General features: G+C 36.3%; 2 protein-coding genes and 1 pseudogene across 3 annotated transcripts; 2 read left to right on the forward strand and 1 right to left on the reverse strand.

Moving 5' to 3' along the window:
* Positions 1-925: 925 nt before the first annotated feature.
* LOC132167401 (Rhodanese/Cell cycle control phosphatase superfamily protein) lies at positions 926-13641 on the forward strand. 2 transcript variants are annotated; one of them, XM_059578365.2, is made up of 4 exons: positions 926-1629; positions 3421-3523; positions 5001-5243; positions 13492-13641. In XM_059578365.2, exons 1-3 carry the CDS (start codon positions 968-970, stop codon positions 5220-5222), a joined length of 987 nt encoding a protein of 328 aa, XP_059434348.2. In that variant the 5' UTR covers positions 926-967; the 3' UTR covers positions 5223-5243; positions 13492-13641. The 2 variants fall into 2 exon arrangements, with proteins under 2 accessions (XP_059434348.2, XP_059434347.2); XM_059578364.2 differs by lacking the exon at positions 13492-13641 and adding an exon at positions 6911-7124.
* LOC132174324 (uncharacterized) lies at positions 12088-13067 on the forward strand (annotated as a pseudogene).
* Positions 13642-20826: 7185 nt separating the features above from the next.
* LOC148587157 (uncharacterized) lies at positions 20827-21975 on the reverse strand. The gene has a single exon (XM_088513532.1). The coding sequence runs from the start codon at positions 21973-21975 to the stop codon at positions 20827-20829; it is 1149 nt and encodes a 382-aa protein (XP_088369658.1).
* Between the last annotated feature and the right edge of the window lie 961 nt (positions 21976-22936).

The following is a 22936-nucleotide window of genomic DNA, read 5'->3' on the forward strand; positions in this document are numbered from 1 at the left end:
ACAATCTGCTACGTCAGTTTGGAAATTTTTTTGGGTTCATTTACTTGGCTCCCTAGCACTTCTCCTTGGTCTTTGTGGTCTTTTTATTAGGCCTAAGATTCAAATCATTTTGGGTGCAAACATATTTTTAGGGTTAGCCTATGTGACGTCGGAGTATTACTCGATCTGTGTAGAAGGGACGCGTTGCACTGGTTCGAAGTTTATCCGATAGAGATGAGTACATAAAGTGATCCTACCTTAGAAGGGTTCCTCGTCCTCAAAAGAAGAAAAAAAGAATATATATATATATAATTGTCAATTACTCATTGTTACAAAAACAAATTCAAAGACCTAGTGAAATTACAACTTCAACAAAATAGGATAAAAGCATGATTTCTTTTTCTAAACATCTTCTAACCATTTCCACTTGTTCTACATTTGTGAAAAAATGAAGTGACCACTTTATCTTGTCCTATTTTTTGTGTTTTTTTTTTTTTTTAAGTGAGTGACACACTGTCATAGTTTACTATTTAAAATGTTATATTAGTTTGTGTGAAATGAATGTGAAAAGTAATATTATTTATTTATTTTTTGTTTTGAATAATATTTCCATTTACATTAGTTTCACATCGATTAATATAATGTATTTTAAACAAATCATTTAAAATACATGCCAAGTAAATTGATGTAAAGCTAGTTCGAAGAATAGCATTGCAGTTTTGTATTTGGAGTTTGATATTTTTCTTTATTTTATTATTATTATTATTATTATTATTTTGTGAGCAGTTAGTTGGTTTTTTTTTTGGTTGACATGTCCGCATAATAGGGGGAGAGGGATTCGAACTAGTGACCTCCACTTCATTATGCGTGATCCCAGCCGATTGAACTACTTATTGGAGAGAGTTAGTTGGTTTTAATTGTATGGTAGTTGTACTTTAGCGCGAAGCAATAACTCCTTTATCCTCTATCTCTCTCTCCCTCACTCCAAATGGTTCTGATGGAGTCTCTTTCAATGGTGCTCTGCTCCTGTCCACCCGTCCTCCAAACCCACCTCAAAACCCAGAAACTGGCCATCTTCAAACCCACCTCTCCTCTCCCAAACTCCATTCCCATCCCCATTTCCACTTCTCGCCAAACCCAATTCCCCTCCGCCCACAAAACCCCATTCCAAAACCATCTTCAAAATCCAACAAAAACCCATTTTTCTTTCGCTCTTCTCAACCTCCTCACCCCTCTTCCTTCCCTTGCTTCCGAGGCTGTTGTCTCCTCCACCGACCAAGTATCCGACAAAATTAACCTCGAGTCAATCGTACTTGCAATTGATGACTTTCTCACCAGGAACCCTTTTTTTGTTGCTGGGTGTACCTTCATTTGGCTGGTTGTCATACCTCTCACTGAAGAGTACTTGAGAAAATACAAGTTCGTCTCTGCCATTGACGCATTTAAGAAACTCCGGGATGACCCCAATGCGCAGCTCTTAGATATTAGGGACAAGAAGACTTTGAAGTACATGGGGTCTCCAAATTTGACGATTCTGAATAAGGGTGTGGTGCAGGTTGAGTTTTCTGAGGGAGATGAAGATGGGTTTGTGAAGAAGGTGTTGGAAAGCTTTGGAGAAGTGGCAAGCACTGTGGTCTGTGTTCTAGACAAGTAAGTGCAATTTTTTTGGACTTTTTTAAAGGTTGGAAGAAGCTCATGTCGTTTGAGAAAGAACATGTATGAATGGAGCGTTGAAAATTGGAGCAGAACAGAAAAGAAAAAAATGTTCTTTGGTTTCTAAGCCTTTTTCTTTAGGTGTTTTTTGAGCTTAGTTGTTCAATTTTGGAGAAAGGGATTCTAGAAATGTAGCAAAGTGTTGACCTCAATAAGCCTTGTTTAAAAGTACTCAGTTTCTTCACGCCCAAATGATCAGCCTGAAGAACAAATTTTATCCTAGTCCACTAGATGAAATGAAAATTCCTCCCCCGCCCCTTTCAAAAAAAATCTCTTTTGCAACTTCTCTAGCCCGCTAGCTACATGAGTGGAAGGACAGAATGTAGGTTGGTAAGCTGGATAAACCATTTTTGAGAAGAGTAAGTCTTCCTCCTTTTGACAAATACATTTTTTTTTTTCCCAAGCTGCTAGATCCTCCATATTTTCAATGATAGAATTCCAAACCAAACGAGCCTTAAAAGATGACCACAGAGACAGTCTTAAGTTATCATTGTCAATAAGCTCACCTTGCAACCTAACATTGTAGCCGAGTGAGATGTTTCTACCACATCATCCACATGTGTGACTCACTCTTGCCCAAATTCATCTTTAACCCGGATACAAACTTCAAAATAAAGTAAAACACACCTGATGGCTCTAAGTTGGTAAGTACTGCATTGCAAAATAGGATCATGTGCAAATTATTAATGCAAAATCTCCATATTTGCACCATGACCTCACCCAACATGGAACCCTCTATAAACTTTCCTTCAACTGCTTTGGATAACATTCGACTAGAAATTTCCATACCAAACTGCTTTGGTAAGTACAATGCGTAGCTGAATACACTCATTGGGAGTCAGTTCTGCTCTTCATATCCACAGGGACAATAACAATGCGCCATTCTTCCTAAGAAGCTTGCAAATTATTAATTGTTTTTGTTAAGTTAATCAAAATTCATTAAAACCAGAGGATGTGCCCAAATATACATGAAGTATACAAGAGAAACACATAATCCCATAAAGAAAAAAAGAGCAAAAAAAAGTCATGAAAACTAGAAATATAAGAACAATCAAAAGCAATCCCCCAATGGAAAAGGGTATTAAAGAAGAAGGCCTTAACTCTGCCACCGTCATCTCACATTCTTCTTTCAAGGCTTCAGTCATTTCTTTCTCTCCAGATACACCGCATCAAGCAAAGTGGAATCATCCTCCAACAGCTGCGCTTGCAAATTATACTGAATAAATAAATAATTTGTCAGAGATGGCAGCCGGATTGTGTTGCCCTAACTCAACCTGATTTGATGTGAACTTGATTTGTGACTTGGAGAGATTTTTTAAATGTTAGAATGAAATTATCTGTGCATAGAAAGCTTGTAGACTGGCACCATCTTTCCCAATTTTGTTTGGTATAAGTAGTCTTGTCTAGGCATAAGCTTAGTTCAGTCAGTTTTTATTTTATGTTTTATTTTTCTCTTTTGTTGTTGTTGTTGAATGGCTAATTTAGCTATTGGTATACTACTTCCTATTTGAAATTTATGACTTACAAAATATGCATTGTAGGTGGTTGACCACCTAGTTAACTGTAAAGCATATAGTTGTCTTACTACTTCACTTTTCTTTCTTAATAATAAATGCTTTGTATGGCATATATGTCTATGGTGTAAAGAATGGATGACATTTTAGATAGCCTTTTTTTGTATGAAGCATGTCCTTAATTTCATCGCTAGTTTCTCTTTTTGTAAGGTAGTTTTGATGGTAATTCCATGAAAGTGGCGGAATTGTTATTCAAGAATGGTTTCAAGGAGGCCTATGCAATCAGGGGTGGAGTCAGAGGTGAAAAGGGTTGGATGGTATGCTTTTTTCGTTCTTTTTCACTGTACCCTTTTTTTTCACCTATAGAAATAGCTTGGAACTTAGTTTCCTTTCATATAGCTGTAGTCTAATCTACAGTTGTTGCAATAATGGTACGCTCTTTTGAGATCCATATTTGTTAATACTAACTACAAATGACATGTAGAGCTGATTAGTTGGTTGGATATGAAGAGACCAAGTCACTTCTAGGTTGATCATGTGTATCTGCTGTACATGAATGCAGGGTACAATACAAAGAGAGAATTGTGTATGTGCAGAGTGTTGATGCCCTCTTGAAAATGCAATATAACACTTCCAAATCAAAATTTCGTGTTTCCTAATAAAATGTTCTTCTGTATGGATTTTAATCTGCTTCCAGACCCTTCAATAACTGCATGAAGTTTGTTAAATTTCTGAAGCTTAGAGATTCACTGAGAAGCTTAGTGTTGATTCTTTTTTTTCTTTTTCTTTTTTTTTAAGTTCCACTCTGTGACACAATTAATTTTTTTGAATAATTAGTTCAAGACCCAGGTTGATCAAAAAGATAAAAATGCTAATGAAGCTTTTAAGTGGTTGTCTTAATTCAAGGAAGGCTTATATTCCAATTATTTGGGTTATGAAATCTAGGGAAAGTACGACTAGAATCTGGTTTACAGAGTAAAGAACCTGAGGTGTTGTATTATATTACAGCAGTCAGGGAGTTGGCTAGAAATGAGTTCTTATCTTTTTAAATAAAGACTTGATATTGGGAAACAGAGCACTGAAGAACAAATAAACCCAGGCGAGTTTTACTCTTAACACAAGTACATATTAGAACTATAATGTAGACACGTAAAGAGACGTGTAAACATATTCGTCTTTGGATATTTCATATTTTATCTGCAGATTTTACCTATTAGTTGATGCAATCTTGAAGAAATGTTAGAGACACAAAGGCTTTCCATTAGCAAGGAAATGAAAGAGGATAGAGCTCAATAAAATTATCTTTTATTTTTTATTTTCTCTCTCTAGTATAGGGTCTGTGCATTGCAAATGAAGCTTTTCTACTTAATAGGTGGAGGTAAATGATTATAAATGAAGGTTTTTTTATCATTTTATGGAATACAAATCAGCAGTCCAGAAAGCACATTCTTTTTTTCTTTTCTTTTTTCCGTATGTCTTTGTATTTGTTTCTGAATTAAAGGAACTAATTGCGGCACTTTTTCTTTTTTCTTGGGCATTAGGTGTGCTGCCCATGGGTTCATGTCTACCTTGTACATATGTCATATTCAAATTAATAATACTTTCCATCATTTCACCTCAAAAGAAAGGAGATATGTTGATTTTTGTTAAACTTTAGGAAAGGTGCATCTTGACACCTTCTTTGGTAATATCGTTGAATTTGTGCTCATTTACTCTTATATGTCTTCTTGCTTTAAGAATTTCTGTCTGACATTTGTTAAAGTGGTAACTTTTTTCAGTTTTGTATTTTTGTAGGCGATACAGGATTCTCTTTTGCCACCTTCTGTGCATATCTATCCCAAGAAGAAAGTTAAAACTTCTCGAAAACGTAGGATGAATGGAGGAGTTATTCAGCAAACTGAAGATACAAATAATGCTACCTCTTCTGCTTATATTTCTATAGAAGAAAATTGGAAAAATGATGGTCATCTAAACAAGTCAACAGAATCCATACCAGACATGAAAAGTGGTTCTTGATTATCCTCTCCCTGTGGTAATGTATGTCCATCTTCTCTTTCTCTCTCTGTTTGCGTGTTTGGGTGTAATATGCCTAAAATAAATATGGTAAGTTATAGAAATGTAAATCTATTTATATATGCAAAGAATGAACTTCTGCCTTTTACTTTTCATGAATGAATTTGGTTGCCACCTTCAGGAATGACAACCTCTATTGAAACTTTGAACTGAATGATTAATATCTCATGTTATGTTTGGAGGGGCTCATGGTTTTTTTTCTGTCTGGTCAGAAAGTCATTTGCTCATTAAATTAATGAGATATTAATCATTCAGTTCAAAGTTCCCGTCTGTGTATCTATCCGAAGGCAAGGTTCATGTCTCGTAGCGTTTTGCATATTTTATGGGGGTGTCATCAAGGGGAGCTTTTGGTGGTTTTGATTATGTGGATCTAAAGGGTGGTGGAGTAGTTTAGGGTTTAAGGTGGGGGTCTTCACCTTGGTTGTAACTCTGATAGGATTAGAAGGGTTGGTAGCTCATCATGGGGAGTTTTTGGTGGTTTTGATTATGTGGATCTAAAGGATGGTGGAGTATTTTAGGGTTTAAGGTGGGGGCCTTCACCTTGGTTGTAACTCTGATAGGATTAGAAGGGTTGGTGGTTCTTGCCTTGGTGTCTTGGGGGTGTTGGGGGGTTTTGCTCTGTCTAGATAGGTGTTTCCTTTTGTATACTTCATGTTTACATAGGGGCGCTTTACTCATTTAATAAAAAAAATTCGATTACTTATCAAAAACAAAAATTGGAAGAGTGAAATAAAAAATTTGGTCAGGAAAAAGTTATCCCATATGCTACTATATTTTTATTTGGAAGGAAGTCTGAAGAGTTTGGAACTATATAATAAAGTCAGTGTAGAATCTAGATGCAATGCAACCAAATGTCTTACTATTAAATTGTAAATATCATGACTTGCTCACAAAATTGTTCATTCCTTAGCTGAATTGTTAACCTTGGAAAATACTATTATTATTATTATTTTTTTTTGTGGGGTTGAAGTGGAGGAAATATTATCATCAAAGCTACAGTCTTGTCCATTGGTCTGTTCCAATGGACATGTTATTTTAGTTTTTATGTGCAAGTTATTTTTGGAAGCCATTAATTTTTTTTTAGCTCAAGTTACTTATAGAAGATAGAAAGGAGAGTAATAAAAGACAGGGCACAGTGTAGTACAGAATGAATGACCCTCTTCCTAAAATGCTCTCTTCCTCTCTTGGCAGCAACTTAAAAAGAATATTTGAGGCTCATGGTTTGTCGAGCAGTACTATGACAACGGGATCGGAGTTTGGGTTGAGGTTGTGAGGGTCCTGAGGGAGATAATAATTGTATAGATAGGTATCTCATAGATGATGAATCTATAAGGCTATAGATGGCAGTTTTTATTAAGGGCAATCCATGAACTGTCTTTCACTTGTGTCTTGTTGTTTGTGGTTGTTTTGTTTCTCCATACTTTCTTTGTAATTCTTATTTATCCTCTGAGCTTTCTGTATCAGGGCAAAGGTGCAAGCTTTCATAGTATGAGTTGATGATTCTTGTAGTGTTTTTAATTCAACTAATTTGGTCACAGATTTTGAGTTCCTGTATGAAGAAGCTTTACATGTTATTAGAAAATGTAACCAGATGATTTGTGTATTATTCATTTATCTCTCTGTGGATGCAGGATCCAGACCTAAAACCACCATTTTCCCCTACTTCCTAAGAGCCTCAAGATTGATGTTGTATATCTCAAGCGGCAAATCCTGTTGGGTTGAACCTCATTTCATTTTTTTGGCTACTTAATTTGCTTATATATATCTTAATTTTTAATTTTTTTTTTCGTTAGTGTCTGTATTGTGGTTAAATTATTCCTTAAATTTCCAATTTTGACAATAATTTATTCTCTCTCTCTCTCTCTCTCTGATTGAGTACTTTCCCACTACATCATTTGAGGAGAATATGCATTTATCATTCATCCACTTGCTGCAGTGGTATACTTCATTCACTACAATATAATTCAAATTAGGAAAAAATTATAAATAAATAATTGTTTGGTCTCAAAGGATAAATAACAAAAGGAAATATGAAGGCCTACGGGGGTTTCCTTGCAAACCAAAACAGAGTTGCCGTTACAATGGCCCAAAGTCACGTGACCTGTGTGCCTTGCTCTCACATACCTCTTAAGTGCAACCACTGCACCAATGCAAGAGATATGACACTTCGAGCCTGTTTGAGATTGTGTTTGAGAAATAAAGTTTTTATGTCGATAAACGTTTTTTTTTTTTTTTTCAAAAGCTGCATTTTTAAGTTTTTGCCAAAAGTAGATTTTGGTCATTTTTTGATTTTTTAGACCCTTAAAGACGTTTTCAAATTTTTTACGAAACCGATACTTTTTTCTTTAAACCCACTTTTTAAGTATTAAACACACTTTTAGGCATCTCAAACGCACACTAAACATGCTCTTTCTCTCCACTGAGAGCATGGGTATAAAAGTGATGCTAAAACAAAGATTTTTCTTTTTTGTTTTTTTTTTTGTCTTCTCAAAAGCTCTTAAAATTATTATTATTAAATTTTGAATTAATATTAATTTAAAAAGTCACGTCAATTTTGAAAGACAACAAAAATAATATGAATCTTCGTTTTCAGCATTACTCTTCACATAAATAACAGTCTCTTCTCTGTGTTTCCACAATCATCTTCTTGTTCTTGTTACCAGGATGCTGGACCATCCCTTGTTGCTCACTCTCCACGCTGAGATTGATGCCTCGCATTTCTCTTGCATTGTTATGGAGTTCTACTCCGCTGCAAGCAGCCTCAGAAGCACGTCTCTCTCAACTCCTCAAGGTTTTTTAAACAGTTTCTCACAGAGATACCATTAAATTGAAAAAGAAAAATGCTTTGCTTTTCTTGTTATCAATTTCTATTATCGTAGATTTATGATTGTTTTTTCTACCTAAATTCTATATTGTTGTCTAATTTGTCACAAGCTATTTTCCTGATTACTTGTGATTACTTGCAGTTGTGCAATCAAGAATGAGCGGTTTTGGGAATTATGGTAAATAATAATCTTCCAATAAATATATGTTCAGTTCTGATTCAACTTTTAGGAGAAAAATAACTCTTTTATTTTAGCAATTATAACTTCTATCGGGCTTTGGTGTAAATCCATTCATTTAAAATTTTGACACATCATCTTATTTCACAACACAAAACACTATTTATAATTTCAATTTTTTTTTTTTTTTTAAAAAAAAACAATTAAAAATGGTAAATTGGACTTTACCCACCTAATGTAACATCCTATTTGCACTTAAGACCAATAAAATATGACTCCCTGCAACTCAGATATATAAACTATCAAAATATTTCAAGTTGTACCTCGATTCCTAAGTCAATTCTAGGCTGTTATTTTAGATAGGCGGAACACTAAAACTTCAAAATAGGGTTCGAACTTCGAATTATACTAAGTTAAAGTTGAGACGAGCTATACATCCTTCCCTATCTTTCTTCCATCTTTTCAAAATTACCATTTAATCTGTGGAGCCATGTGTTGAGTCTACATTAACCCACATATCTAATGTTGATTTTGAAAATTGAGAGAATGAATGATAATTTGTAGGAGACCATATAAATATATATATGTACAGTATGACAGAGACCATATATATTTAAATGCAGCTTTATATCTTTGCAACAGATGTGTAAGATATTGTTGGAGCCGATCATAACTTCGGAAACCATTGGAATATGCTTTACCAGTGGAAGGAGTGTACGGCCAAAAATGCCATGGACACCATGCTATGGTGACAGAGCAGCCAAAAATGCCATGGACAACATTGGCAGAATACTTGGTGACACTGATGTTTTCCAACACCATGGCTGCTTGAATCACGACCAGCCATCTCTTGAAGAATAATATATATATTATATTTTTAACTTACAATTAATATTAACGTCAATCAATCTTGAAATTTTATATTTTTAAAATAATAATTGATTTAAAAATTGATTGGGACTATTGAATCTTGCATGTGCTTGAAAATTTTAAATTTCCTTTTAATTGTAAACTTTCTAAGTTGTTTTTGGTTTGATTAACAAAAACGTGTGTTGTATTCATTTGATTTATAGCACTTTTACATATATCTCTGTACAACTCATGATAATTTTACAAAACAGAGAAATTATATCTTACATTTGAATGTGAAAATAAGTATCTTATCTAATGAATGTCAATATGTTAATGTACATCATTACATGCGACAAAACAAAATTTAGACAGTGAAATTATTCGTTTTCATTTCAAGAGAAATGAAGAGTCTTGTTTTGTTTGCCATGGATGGTAATGAAAGGTTATATCTATGTGATGGGAATCCACAACGATAAATAGAAATATCAATGAGTTGTAGTGTTTTTTAGTTTTAACGAAGAATCAAGAATTGTTCCATGCTATAAAAAATATGATTTCAGTATATATTACAAATTTAATATTCTAGAATATTGATTTGGGAATGTCGTGTGCATGTCATGCATTTATTATAGGGACGGAACTAGGGGTGGCCTTGTAGGCCATGCCCTCCCCCCCAAACAAGAAAAATAAAATTTGGAATTTTTTTTTTTTTGCTTATTGGACTCTACCCACTAAAATTTTTGGCTCTTGACTCCTACCCATACCAAAGTCTGGCTCCGTCCCTATTCATGGTGTAAAATTGGCAGCCTCGAAAAACATTTTAGTCACATTGTTGTTTGAAATAACATGTAGCTGCAAAGTGTATATAATATCCTCTCCCCCCCCCCCCCCCCTCTCTCTCTCTCTCTCTCTCTCTCTCTCTCTCTCTCAATGGTTGCCATGGTTATTAGGGAAGAAGCTCATATACTTTGAAAGGTGGCTGAAGAGTGTTCGGCCAGCACTACACTACCAAAAAAAAAAAAAAAATTAGCGACATGTGAATAATGACTATTTATGCCCAAAAACATGACTATTCATTTAGTAACGTTTGAACAGTGACGCTTGGTAAAAGACCATAAACATAAGGTCTAGAATCAAGAAAAAAGTCGTTTGCTGTACAAACGATACTAAATTATGTCTTTCTGGGCCAAATGTCACATTCAAAAGGTGATATGCTACTCTTCTAGCGTCACCTTATAAAAGTTATTTGTTACAACCTCATATCATATGGACTAAAAATTTTTACAATTTTCTTATTTTTTAAGACTAATGTTACTTTCACACCAATTGATATGTCGTATTTTAAGTGTCATTTTTATTTTTAATTTTAATTTTTAAGTGGTTGACATGATAAATCACTTAAAATACACATACCAATAAAAAATTGATGTGATAAATGAGTGTGAAGATTATCATTAATTATTTTTTAATGGTCCAACAAGTCCACCTCTAATCTTTCTTCCTTCAACTGTAGTAATACCCATGGACTCATTTCAAATTTTGAGAAATTTCTTCTTTCCAAACTTTGGGCATGAAGTCCAAATGAGTTGGATGTCTGCAAAAAAGGTTGGGAAAAATTTTCTAACCATTTTCGTTTGTTTTAATTATTATTTTCACAATTTTCTAATCAAGAAAAAAAAATTATTCGATTTTTCTAGCCATGGTGGGTTTCTCTGTTTTTGTGTTATGGACTACATAGCCCAATAAACGGGGCCGATTCATGGCATTTTGAAGGCCAAGTGAGCTTCTAACAAGTTCACGGGGGTGGCCGAAAAAAAAAATTTGGGTTTTTGGGTTCCTGGGGTGACTGAAGATGGAATGAAAATATCAAGTCATGAATGGTCTTTTAGACATAGTTTAGTTGCTAACGTAATAGATATCACATAAACTTTGAGGTAGAGAATTGGAAAGGGGATGAAAATTCTCTCCTATTCTCAACCGGGTACTAGCATGAATGATCTTCAAGAGATAGTTTATTGGTTGATACGGGTCGGTCAGTTCGTAAAAAATTTGTAGTAAAAGTCGTAATACGTACGGTAACATTTTCATATGAAACAAGTGGTGAAAGAGACTAGACAGAGGGAATTCTGGAAATAGTGCCGTCCAAGAGGGTAGTACCTTAGCTATCTTGGCTTTGAATTTGTGTGTATCTAGAAAATTTGTTTTTATTAGGAACTTGTGGGATTAAAAATTCGCACTTGCCTATCATTTGTATGCATTTCTTACGCCCACATATATATTGAATGATCTAGAATGCACCATGGTATTCGTGGGCTCTAATGTCCCATAATACGAACAACACAGAGCTCACGGGAACAACATACCCTCCAAATTGAATTGGAGGAAATTTCCTTCAACCTATTCTAATAAGTGACAAGTGTCATTTTTCACATATTTTCTTTAATATTTTAACAGTCATTTATTGTCATTCCACTAATCTAGGAACCTAAACATTAATTTTTTAGAAATCCAAAAATATTGAATGACACTTGTCACTTATTAGAGTAGATTGAAGGAAATTTCCTCCAAACTGGTTTGGAGGAAATTTGTGTCCATATATATATGTTCCTGAAATTCATATACATATGAATTAGGCCTCAACCGAAGGAAAAAAAAATGAGACCCTTTTGTGACGTAGCGGAAGACTTGGTAACCGAAAGGTTAGGAGCTTCTGCGTCTCTTGACCTGATAAATCAACGCTCAATCCTCAGATTGACACACAACATAACCCGCAGGTTGAAAATAAAATCTCCTGATAAATTCATATAAGTTTTGAAGAGACAATTCTCAATTCATACATACAGTTTCAAGTTGAAATAGTTGGTTTTGAAAATACTACAAGTCATACTATTTATAGGAAAGAAAACTAACAAACTATTCTAAATAAACTTGGCCCTAACATGATTGGCCGAACAATGGCAACTGGCCATTGGTTCCCTAAATCCGGCAATAGCTTCTCATTGGTCCTCGATTGTTGGCAAGGTCGGTTCTGACATTATTCCTTGCAGTTCTAACATAACTTTGCGGCCTTTAACTTTGCTGCTTCCCGACTATGGTTCTGACATCACCGCCCTTCTGATATTCCGACCCTGATATATTCCTGCCCTCAGTTTTGACAATATTCTTTTGGCGCTGACAGATTCTGTCAGATATCAGAATTGAGCTTCCCGAGTATGCCTTGGTCAAGGGTGCTTCAGTGTTTCTCGAGTATTCCTCAGTTCTTGATTTCCTGAGCCGAGGCTCGGCCCTCGGTTTGGCTGAACAGTTCTCGATGGACTGTCCTACATGTTCGGCCCTCGGTTCGGCTGAACAGTGCTCGGTGGACTGTCCTACATCATTTTGGCTTCTCTTCCTCTTCATCACTCTCACCAGCAACATTAATCATGATTTACTTGTCACTTCCCAATCTTCCCCGGCACTGAAAAAGCCAGACAACGAGACCATATACAAAGTTTCCAAGTAACTCTGCTGGGGCTGCATTGGAGAGTCCCTGCAATTCTTGTTTGCACACAACATGGTCAGGACGTACAAGTGGGAGCTGCTATTGATGTGGGATTCCGATCTCGAAAAGTATGTGAGATGGTGGGCTGGCCAGAGAAAATCCGACTGCAAAGCGTAACATTCTTTCCCGGAAGACAATTTCAAGCTCGGAGAGAACATCTACAGAGGCAGCGGCTCCACGTGGACTCAGGCTGATGCCGTGAGTGCGTGGGCTGATGAAGAGAAATACTACACGTACTTGACAAACACCTGCCAGGCCGGTCAGATGTACGGCCACTACACGCAGATTGTGTGGCGGAATACAAGAAGGATCGGCTGTGCTCGGGTGGTGTGCGACAATTGAGATGTGTTTATGACGTGTAATTATGACCCGGTCGGCGAGCGACCGTATTGAAACATGTTTAGCGGAAAAGGATCCTCTCCGTTTCAAAATTCCTCAATTTCCTCCATTTAGTGCATTTTGAAGGGTATTACATTTAATGCACTACCATCATTAAAACTTTTAGACAACACTACCCTTCAAAATACACTAAATAGAGGAAATAGAAGGATTTTGAAATGGAGAGGATCCTTTTCCATGTTTAGCTTGCCTCCAGCGACCGTCCATATTCAATAGCATCAAATGTTATGTTATTGAATAATGGGTACTCTGTCTATGACAAAATTATGATTAGTGTTTGTTTGTTTGTTTTTTTTTTTTTTAACCAAAGCGGGAGAGGGGGAAGATTTTGAGTTCCTGTATGAAGAAGCTTTACATGTTATTAGAAAATGTAACCAGATGATTTGTGTATCATTCATTTATCTCTATGTGGATGCAGGATCCAGACCTAAAACCACCATTTTCCCCATCTTCCTAAGAGCCTCAAAATTGATGTTGTATATCTCAAGCGGCAAATCCTGTTGGGTTGAACCTCATTTCATTTTTTTGGCTACTTAATTTGTTTATATATATCTTAATTTTTTTTTTTTTTTTTTTTTTTCATTAGTGTCTGTATTGTGGTTAAATTATTTCTTAAATTTCCAATTTTGACAATAATTAGTTCTCTCTGTCTCTGATTGAGTACTTTCCCACTACATCATTTGAGGAGAATATGCATTTATCATTCATCCACTTGCTGTAATGGTATACTTCATTCACTACAATATAATTCAAATTAGGCAAAAATTATAAATAAATAATTGTTTGGTCTCAAAGGATAAATAACAAAAGGAAATATGAAGGCCTACGGGGGTTTCCTTGCAAACCAAAACAGAGTTGCCGTTACAATGGTTCAAAGTCACGTGACCTGCGTGCCTTGAGTGCAACAACGGCAGTACGGCACCAATGCAAGAGATATTGCACTTCCTCTCCACTGAGAGCATGTGTATAATAGCGATGCTAAAACAAAGATTTATTTATTTATTTTCTTCTCAAAAGCTCTTTAAATTAGGAAAAATTTCATTTTAGACCTTCTGTTTTAAGAAGACTTTCCAAAATTCAAAAATTCTCAATTTACACTTCCGAACTTTCAATTTCAATTAATTTACTCAATTTGTCAGATTTTAAACGTTAAAAGTTATAAAATGATGTTTACACCCCTGAATTTTTTATAAAATTTTAAATTTACGTTTTATTTCCTTTAAAAACAAAGGGTAATTTGTTCTTTTTAGGCATTTCCGTTAGAAGTTAACAACTAAAACTAACGGAGGGGATAAATTGATTGAAATTGAAAGTTCAGTGATATAAATTGAGAGTTTTTTGAATTTTGGGGGTGTTTTCAAAATGCGTAGTAGTTCAGGGATCTAAAGTGAAGTTTTCCCATAAAATTATTATTGAATTTTGAACTAATATTAATTTTTAGAGTCACGTCAATTTTGAAAGACCACAAAAATAATATGAATCTTCGTTTTCAGCATTACTCTTCACTAGGGGTGCAAAGGCGGGCGGTTTTTAACCGCCCGCTAACCGCTAACCGCTAACCGCTATAACCGCCAACCGCCTAACCGCCTAACCGTTTAACCGCATTAACCGCTAACCGCCTAACCGCCATAACCGCCTAGCGGTTAGCGGTTATTGGGTCTACTAACCGTAACCGCTAACCGCTAACCGCCTTTTTATATAATATATTTTTATAATTATACATATAACATAATCACTTGATCATTAAATCACAATTTTTAAAAAAAATAATTAAATCACAATTTAAGTATTAATATATTATCACTATAATTTATATGATTATATCATATAATCACTTGATCATTAAATCACAATTTTTTTAAAAAAATAATTAAATCACAATTTGAGTATTAATATATTATCACTATAATTTATATGATTATATCACATGAGATTGATTATTAAATCATTTGATTATATAATAACAAATTATACATATATAATATGACATAACTCATAAGTATACTAATTCATACTAATACAACAATTAAATATCTAGAGACTTATTTCCAATGTATGTTATAAACCTATAAGTCTATATAAGTCTACATATGTATATGAATAATATAAATGTATAATATCAATAGTTAATCATATGATTCAATGACAATTCAAATACTTTATTCAAGACTTTAAGTGAATCATATTATTAATGTACAATGATGATATGATTCGTATAATATCAAATTAAGTAATTGACATTGGATTAAACAATGACCAATGTGTTACTTATAAACATAATTTAAGTATTAATGTATTATCATTATAATTTTAGTAATTTATATATTATCACTATAATTGATATGATTATATCACATGATGACTTGATCATTAAATCATATGATTATATAATAATAAATAATACATATATAATATGACATAACTCATAAGTCATAAGTCTACAAGTTAATCATATGATTCATGTACAATAATAATCACAATTGATTCGATTGAATTAAACAATATGTTACTTATAACTACAAGTCTACAATTTAATTAAAGCATTATTAGATACTTTAGGAATTTAGGATTTAGGAGTTTGAACATTACCATTTACCATTAGATATTAAGTTCAATTCAAAGAAAAAAGATTATAAGTAAATATGATAAGAATTTAAATAATTAATCATATGAATCATATGATATAATTTAATGAGACTATATGATTATATAATATCAAATTAAGTAATTGACATTAGATTCAACAATGTGTTACTTATAATCACAATTGAAGTATTAATGTATTTTTTGAACATTTTTTAGAAAAAGAAATTTAACCATTTTTTGAAAGAAAAAAAAAAAGAAAATTAACAATTTTGAACAATTTTGAATTATATATATATATATATATATATATATATATATATATATATATATAATTGCTTGTAGTTATATTATATGCATATTGAATAATATAAATGTATAAGATAAATATTTAACTATATGATCCAATTACAATTCCAATACTTAATCAATTATTCATGTACAATGACAATGACAATGTGATTCATATAATATCAAATTAAGTAATTGACATTGGATTAAACAATGTGTTACTTATAACTACAATTGAAGTATTTTTGTTTGTTTTTTTTTTTTTTTTTTTTTTTTTTGAATCATCTGATTTCATTCCTCATAAAAGATAATTAGCCAAGAGCATAAAACTCTAAACAGCCAGAGCAGATTGCTCTAATAAGACAATATCATAAATACATCTAGGAATTTCTTCCATCCATATTTGCTCCGTAGAACATACAAGAGCAAATTTCGCTAGATTATGAGCCGCTGAATTTGCATCTCGCTTGACATGAGAAACCATCCAGCTCCGATGCCTGCCTAAGACAACTCGTGCGTCATCAACAATCTGTCCATATGGCCTCAAATTTGATCCCGCCTCACGGTAAGCTTGAATTACCTGAAGAGAATCTCCCTCCAAAATAATATCTAGAAGTCCCAAATCCTTACTAAATTCCACTGCAACCAGAGATGCCAAAGCTTCTGCAATCACCGGTTCTTGAATAATATCTAATCTCTTACACATTGCTGCAATGATAGAGCCCCTGTGATCTCGGACAATTACCCCACAGCCCAAACATTTTTGGTGAACATCAACTGACACATCCCAATTAACCTTGAATCTTCCAAAAGGAGGTGTAGCCCATCTAGCCACCATCTGTACCGCCTCACCACTTGACAACACATCTCTTGCTGAAGCTAAGTGGAAGGTCTGAAGCTGAATTTCTGCCTCTTGAACAATACGATTTGGGTGTATAAAAACACCCCCATGAACTACCTCATTTCGACGTGCCCAGATCTTTTTTGCAATAATGGCTACTAGAAACAACTCATCCCTACTACATCGTGATATAACCGTGTCCAGCACCTCCAACAACGTAGGATATTGAACTTGAAGTTTTTGAATTCTTCTATCACATGCCGCCCAGACGTCCATTGATGAAGGACATTCCCAAATAATATGAAAAATTGTCTCAATTTCTTGTTTGCAGAAAATGCACTTCCCCTCTTTGATCACCCCACGCCTCACTAAATTTTCCTTCGTCGGGAGAATATTTGCACACGCCCTCCACAAGAAAACCTTAACAGCATTTGGGACTTGTAAACTCCAAATGGATTTCCATATATGAGAAAAGCTCGACGTAGAAGAACCTTCCCCTTTCAATGAATCGATTCTCTCCTTTTCCAGAAAATATGCACTCCTCACAGTAAAAGATCCATTCTTGGTTGCCCTCCAGATTAACTTATCTTCTTGACGATATCTGCTAAGGGGTAAATTACATATAAGATCTGCTTCACTTGCCTCAAAAATTTCCCGAATGAGGCTTTTGTTCCAACCCCCAGTATCACTCTCCATAAGCTCCTTAATTTTTGCACTTCTATCTAACCCACGACAAGGAGATTGGACTGCATATGATGAAGGCTTCGGCAACCATTTATCGCCCCAAATGTGAGCAGTGCCTCCATCCCCAATCCTCCACATCAACCCCTCTTCAAGAAGATCCTTTGCTGCTAATAGACTACGCCAAGCAAACGACGGCCTACTTCCAATTTTTGCACCCAACAAAGACCCTCGTGGATAGTATTTTGCTTTTATAATTCTACCTGCCAAACTTCCTGGTTCCTGAATAAGACGCCAACATTGCTTTGCTAACAAAGCTTTGTTAAAACAAATAAGATCCCGGAATCCCATACCACCTTGGGATTTTGCAACCCCCATCTTCTCCCAACTCATCCAGTGAATCTTCTTGTCATTATCCTTATGACCCCACCAGAAATTTCGCATAAGAGAATTTAATTCCCTACACAAATCTTTAGGCAACAAAAAAATACTCATACTGTAAGTGGGTATAGCCTGTATTACCGCTTTTATGAGAATTTCCTTTCCTGCCTGGGAGAGAAATTGTGACTTCCAATCATTAATTCGCCTTTTGACTCTTTCAATAATCGACTGAAATTCACTGATTCGAGACCTCCCCACCAAAGCAGGCAAGCCCAAATATGTATCAAAACGCTGTGAAACAGGGACCCCCGTCATCTGAAAAATTAAATCTCGAGCTTCCTGCTTTGTATTTTTGCTAAAGAAAATTGCTGTCTTATCTTTGTTGAGCCGCTGTCCCGAAGCCATCTCATACACCTCCAAAATTCCGGACAAACAATTCCAATCCTCCTTGTTAGCCTTACAAAACAGAAGACTGTCATCAGCAAAAAATAAATGATTTATTTTTGGGCCTCCCACTGATGTTGGAACTCCTTTCAAAACTCCCACATGATCCGCTCTGTGAAGTAAGGAACTTAAAGCTTCAGCACAAATAAGGAATAAATAAGGAGATAGAGGATCTCCCTGCCGTATTCCTCGAGATGGATGAATAAGCCCCACCGGTTCTCCATTAATAATAATAGAATATTGTACAGTAGTGATGCACTTCATTAACATGTCAATCCATTTCTGATCAAACCCCAATCTCTGCATGACTGCTTCCAAAAAAATCCATTCTACCCTATCATAAGCCTTGCTCATATCAATCTTTAGAGCCATGTAACCCTCCCTTCCCCACATACGAGAATTCATAGTATGAAGTGTCTCATAGGCAGCTAAAATATTATCAGAAATCAACCGCTCTGGGATAAAAGCACTTTGATTACTAGATATAATATGAGGAAGAAAAACTTTTAGCCGATTAGCTAGCACTTTTGAGAGAATCTTATAAACTACATTACATAAGCTAATTGGACGAAAATCAGTGACTCTAGTAGGATTTTTTGATTTCGGGATCAAGACAATATGAGTAAAATTAATATCCTCATCAAAGCAACCAGTATGAAAAAAATTTAGAATTGCATCACAAACCTCTTTGCCAACCACTTCCCATTGCTCTTGATAGAAACCCGCCGGAAACCCATCCGGTCCCGGAGATTTAAATGGAGCCATCTGATGAAGGGCATAAAAAACCTCCTCCTTCGTGAATTCTCTCAATAGCTGCCCATTCATAACTGGAGACACCTTTTTTGGTAAGAACTCAAGGCATTGATTCAGCCCAGTCGGGAGTGACGTAGAAAATAATCGATCATAATACCCGACAAAAGCTCTCTCAATATCTGGGGGATTAGAATGAAACAGCCCACCATCGTCAATAATACCATGAATTTTGTTTACCCGACGACGCTGCTGTACACAAGCATGAAAATACTTTGTGTTTTTGTCCCCCAATTTCAGCCAATGTTCATTTGCCATCTGTCGCCACTTCATATCTTCTACCTCCATTAGATCATTAACTTCAATTTGAAGACGTCGAATTGACTCCAAATCTGGAAAGCCTTCCACTTCTTGGAGATTCTTAATATCTTGGGTTTTCTGGTTTATGGCACTTTCAGTACAGCTCATAGTCTTCTTGTTCCAGCTTGTAAGGCTTTCTTTACTACATTCCAGATTTCGTTTTACTGCCCTCCAAACCCCCTCTGATGGAGATTTCTTTTTCCACACTTTACGAATAACAGCCCTTGCATGTTCCTTCTTTCCCCAACTCGACATATACCTGAATTGCTGGATTTTTTTTGCACTCCATTCAGTTTGTGGAAAGATATGGCGATAGGTGCATGGTCCGACGTACGAGTAGCTATAACCTCCACCTTCACAACCGGAAACTTATCACTCCATTCCTCGTTAGCCAAGGCACGGTCTAAACGTTCCCTTATGATATTTCCTCCCTCCCTCAAATTACACCACGTGAACTTGGGTCCTATAAAACCCAAATCCTTCAAATTACAAAAGTTCAACGTGGATCTAAAAGCATCCATTTGTCGCCAAGATTTTCTACAAGCTCCAAACTTTTCATGGACTTCTAGAATTTCATTGAAGTCTCCTATGCACATCCAAGCCATTGGATCAAAAGACCTCAAATGGCGTAGGAGATCCCATGATTCATTCCTTCTATCAACCTCCGGATGCCCATAAAAGCCTGTAAATTTCCAGGGCCGTCCATCCACTTCAGACCCAATCACTGCATTGATGTGCCTTCTACTATAGTTTTGAATATTCACCAACACATCTTTTCTCCATAGTAAAGCTAACCCTCCACTGCGACCAACACTGTCTACCGTAAATACACTCCCAAACCCGATTTTTGCTTTAATCACCTCCATTCTACAAGCTTTTAATTTGGTTTCCATTAAGAAAACCAAATTGGGTTTCTTCTCCTTCACCAACCGGCAAAGGTCCCTGACTGTTCGGAGGTTCCCAAGCCCCCGACAGTTCCAGCTTAAAATATTCATTTTATCTGGCGGGACTGTTCAACAGCCTCCGCCAAAACCTTGGTGTCTGAATCCGAATGTTGCCCATTATTATTTTCCTTCTTCTTTTTTCCTGCTTTTCGTTTACTCTCCCCCACCCCTTGCTCCTTCCTTTTACTCCCCAAAACATTTGACTGAATAAAAGTTGCACTGTTCCCTGATGGCTTACGGGCTGTCCTCTTCCAACTCTTGATATTATTACGGCCAATGGAACCCACCTGCACTCCAATTGTTTCCTCACACTGCCCCTGCTCCAAAAGACACCCCCCTTCGGATGGCCTAAACTTAGGCTCAACTGGGCCCTTCTCTATAGGATTTAATTCAAATTCCATACGTGTTGTCTCATGCCCCAAAGGTTCCAACATGTCATATCCCTCTTGCATGCATTTTTGAACTGCCACGTTACTTGTTATAGAACCCCACTTGGCATAGAATTATGAGAATCGCACACTTCATCCCTTAAAACCAACCCACCAGCCCAAGTCCCCACCTCATCATTCTCTTTTATACCTCCACTTACACCCACTTTTTCTTTCCCTTTTTTTCGCACCAAAAAATCAGGACCCTTCTCTCCTCCATCTGTACCAACATCCAAATTCAAAGTTTGGGAATCACAAAACTCTCTCCCACCTTCCTGCTTCCCAGAGACGTCACTACTAGCAGTTGTAGTGGGTTGGTTTAAAAGAGGCGTAATGCCATGAAAACCGGGGCTGATATCATGGTGTTGCTTACGTGGACTGTTCCTCCCAACCGGCATCGTGTAGTCGCCTGAAAACGAAGACCCACCCCCGCTACCTTGCCGGAAATATCCCTGCCTCTTCGGAGCCTCCGCCCGCAGCAACACTCCCCATTCCTTTCCTTCATCTCCATCACTCATCCTTTTTTGAGATCTAACTGGACAGCCCTTTGTACCATGGATCACCCGGCCACATTTGAAGCAAAACAATGGCAATTTTTCATATTTCAATATCACCCAAAAATCCTTATCGCCAACTTTCAAAGTTCTACCCCGTTCCAAAGGCCGCGTTAGATCAATTGACACCCGGATGCGAAGATATCTTCCCCATCCCGCTCCATCCCCTGCCACATCTATGTCTTCCAGAACCCCTAAAGAGTCACCAATCTTTGTTCCCACTCCTCTATTCATACAAAGGAGCGGCAACTCATGCACTTGAATCCAGAATGGTGATTTTGTAAAATCCATCTGGGATGGTGGACATTGGCCGTCAAACTCGTTTAACACTAGAATCTGCCTGTCAAAAGACCAAGGCCGCCCATCCATCACCCTTTCCTTATCCGCCTCCTCCGAAAACTCAAAGAGCCAAATATTGTCTTGCACCTCCTTGAAGACCACCGACCCCGCCAACCGCCATAATCTAGACAGAAAAGACTTGAAAGCTTCTCGATTGACCGGTTTTTCAGTTCCTATTCTCCCGATCAAACACCTCCCCCCAATCTCCCGAACTGCAGCAATTTCCCCCTCCGATACTGAAATCCCACATTTTTCCCCATCTGACAAAGAGATCTTGCTGCATAATTTCTCCAAACTAGAATCCATCACAACTACCAAACCACAATTACCTTTGCCACGCCACCTCCTATCCTCCACTTGTAACAAGAGGAGACTAAAACCTCACCCCTAGAGAATCTCAGAGAGAAAAACGAGAGAGAGGACTCATCTTTTATAGTATTTTTGTTTGTTTGTAAGTTTATAAGATCAACACTTAATCATATGACCCATTGACAATTCAAATATTTATAGCAATTGGGCCCAAGAAGATATTAAAAATACAAGAAAAAAAAATGAGGGTAAAAAAAAGCTCAAAAAAAAAAGCCCAATTTTAAAAAAGCGGTTAGCGGGCGGTTATCTATTTCACTAACCGCTAACCGGCCACTAACCGCTAACCGTTAACCGCTAGGCGGTTAGCGGTTGCGGTTAGTGAAATTTACTAACCGCTAGGGCGGTTACGGTTAGCGGTTATTGCCACTAACCGCTAACCGTAACCGCCTTTGCACCCCTACTCTTCACATAAATAACAGTCTCTTCTCTGTGTTTCCACAACCATCTTCTTGTTCTTGTTACCAAGATGTTGGACCATCCCTTGTTGCTCACTCTCCACGCTGAGATTGATACCTCGCATTTCTCTTGCATTGTCATGGAGTTCTGCTCCGCTGCAAGCAGCCTCGGAAGCGCATCTCTCTCACCTCCAAGGTTTTTATTTTTTTTCACAGAGATAGAGATAGTAGTACTGAGATACCATTAAATTGAAAAAGAAAAATGCTTTGCTTTTCTTGTTGGCTGATTTGTCAGAAGTTATTTTTCTGATTACGTGCAGTTGTGCAATCAAGAATGAGCGGTTTTGGGAATCTATGGAAAATAATAATCTTCCAATAAATATATTTTTCTCTATTCTAGTTGCCTAATACCCATCTTTTCTAAGACCCTCCTCCTTGAAATTGCTTGCAGTTGAAATTGCTTGCAGTTTTTCTCTATGCTAGTTGTCAGTGAAGAAGTTGGT

This window comes from Corylus avellana, chromosome 2 (genome assembly GCF_965113065.1).
Source record: "Corylus avellana chromosome 2, dhCorAvel1.hap1.2, whole genome shotgun sequence".
NCBI classification, from domain to species: domain Eukaryota; kingdom Viridiplantae; phylum Streptophyta; class Magnoliopsida; order Fagales; family Betulaceae; genus Corylus; species Corylus avellana.

Coding starts and splice junctions, on each gene's coding strand:
- LOC132167401 (XM_059578365.2), top strand. CDS start 968: ATGGTTCTGATGGAGTCTCTTTCAATGGTGCTCTGCTCCTGTCCACCC. Junction 1,630..3,420: donor GTGGTCTGTGTTCTAGACAA/GTAAGTGCAATT, acceptor TTTGTAAGGTAG/TTTTGATGGTAATTCCATGA. Junction 3,524..5,000: donor GAGGTGAAAAGGGTTGGATG/GTATGCTTTTTT, acceptor GTATTTTTGTAG/GCGATACAGGATTCTCTTTT.
- LOC148587157 (XM_088513532.1), bottom strand. CDS start 21,975: ATGGATTCTAGTTTGGAGAAATTATGCAGCAAGATCTCTTTGTCAGAT.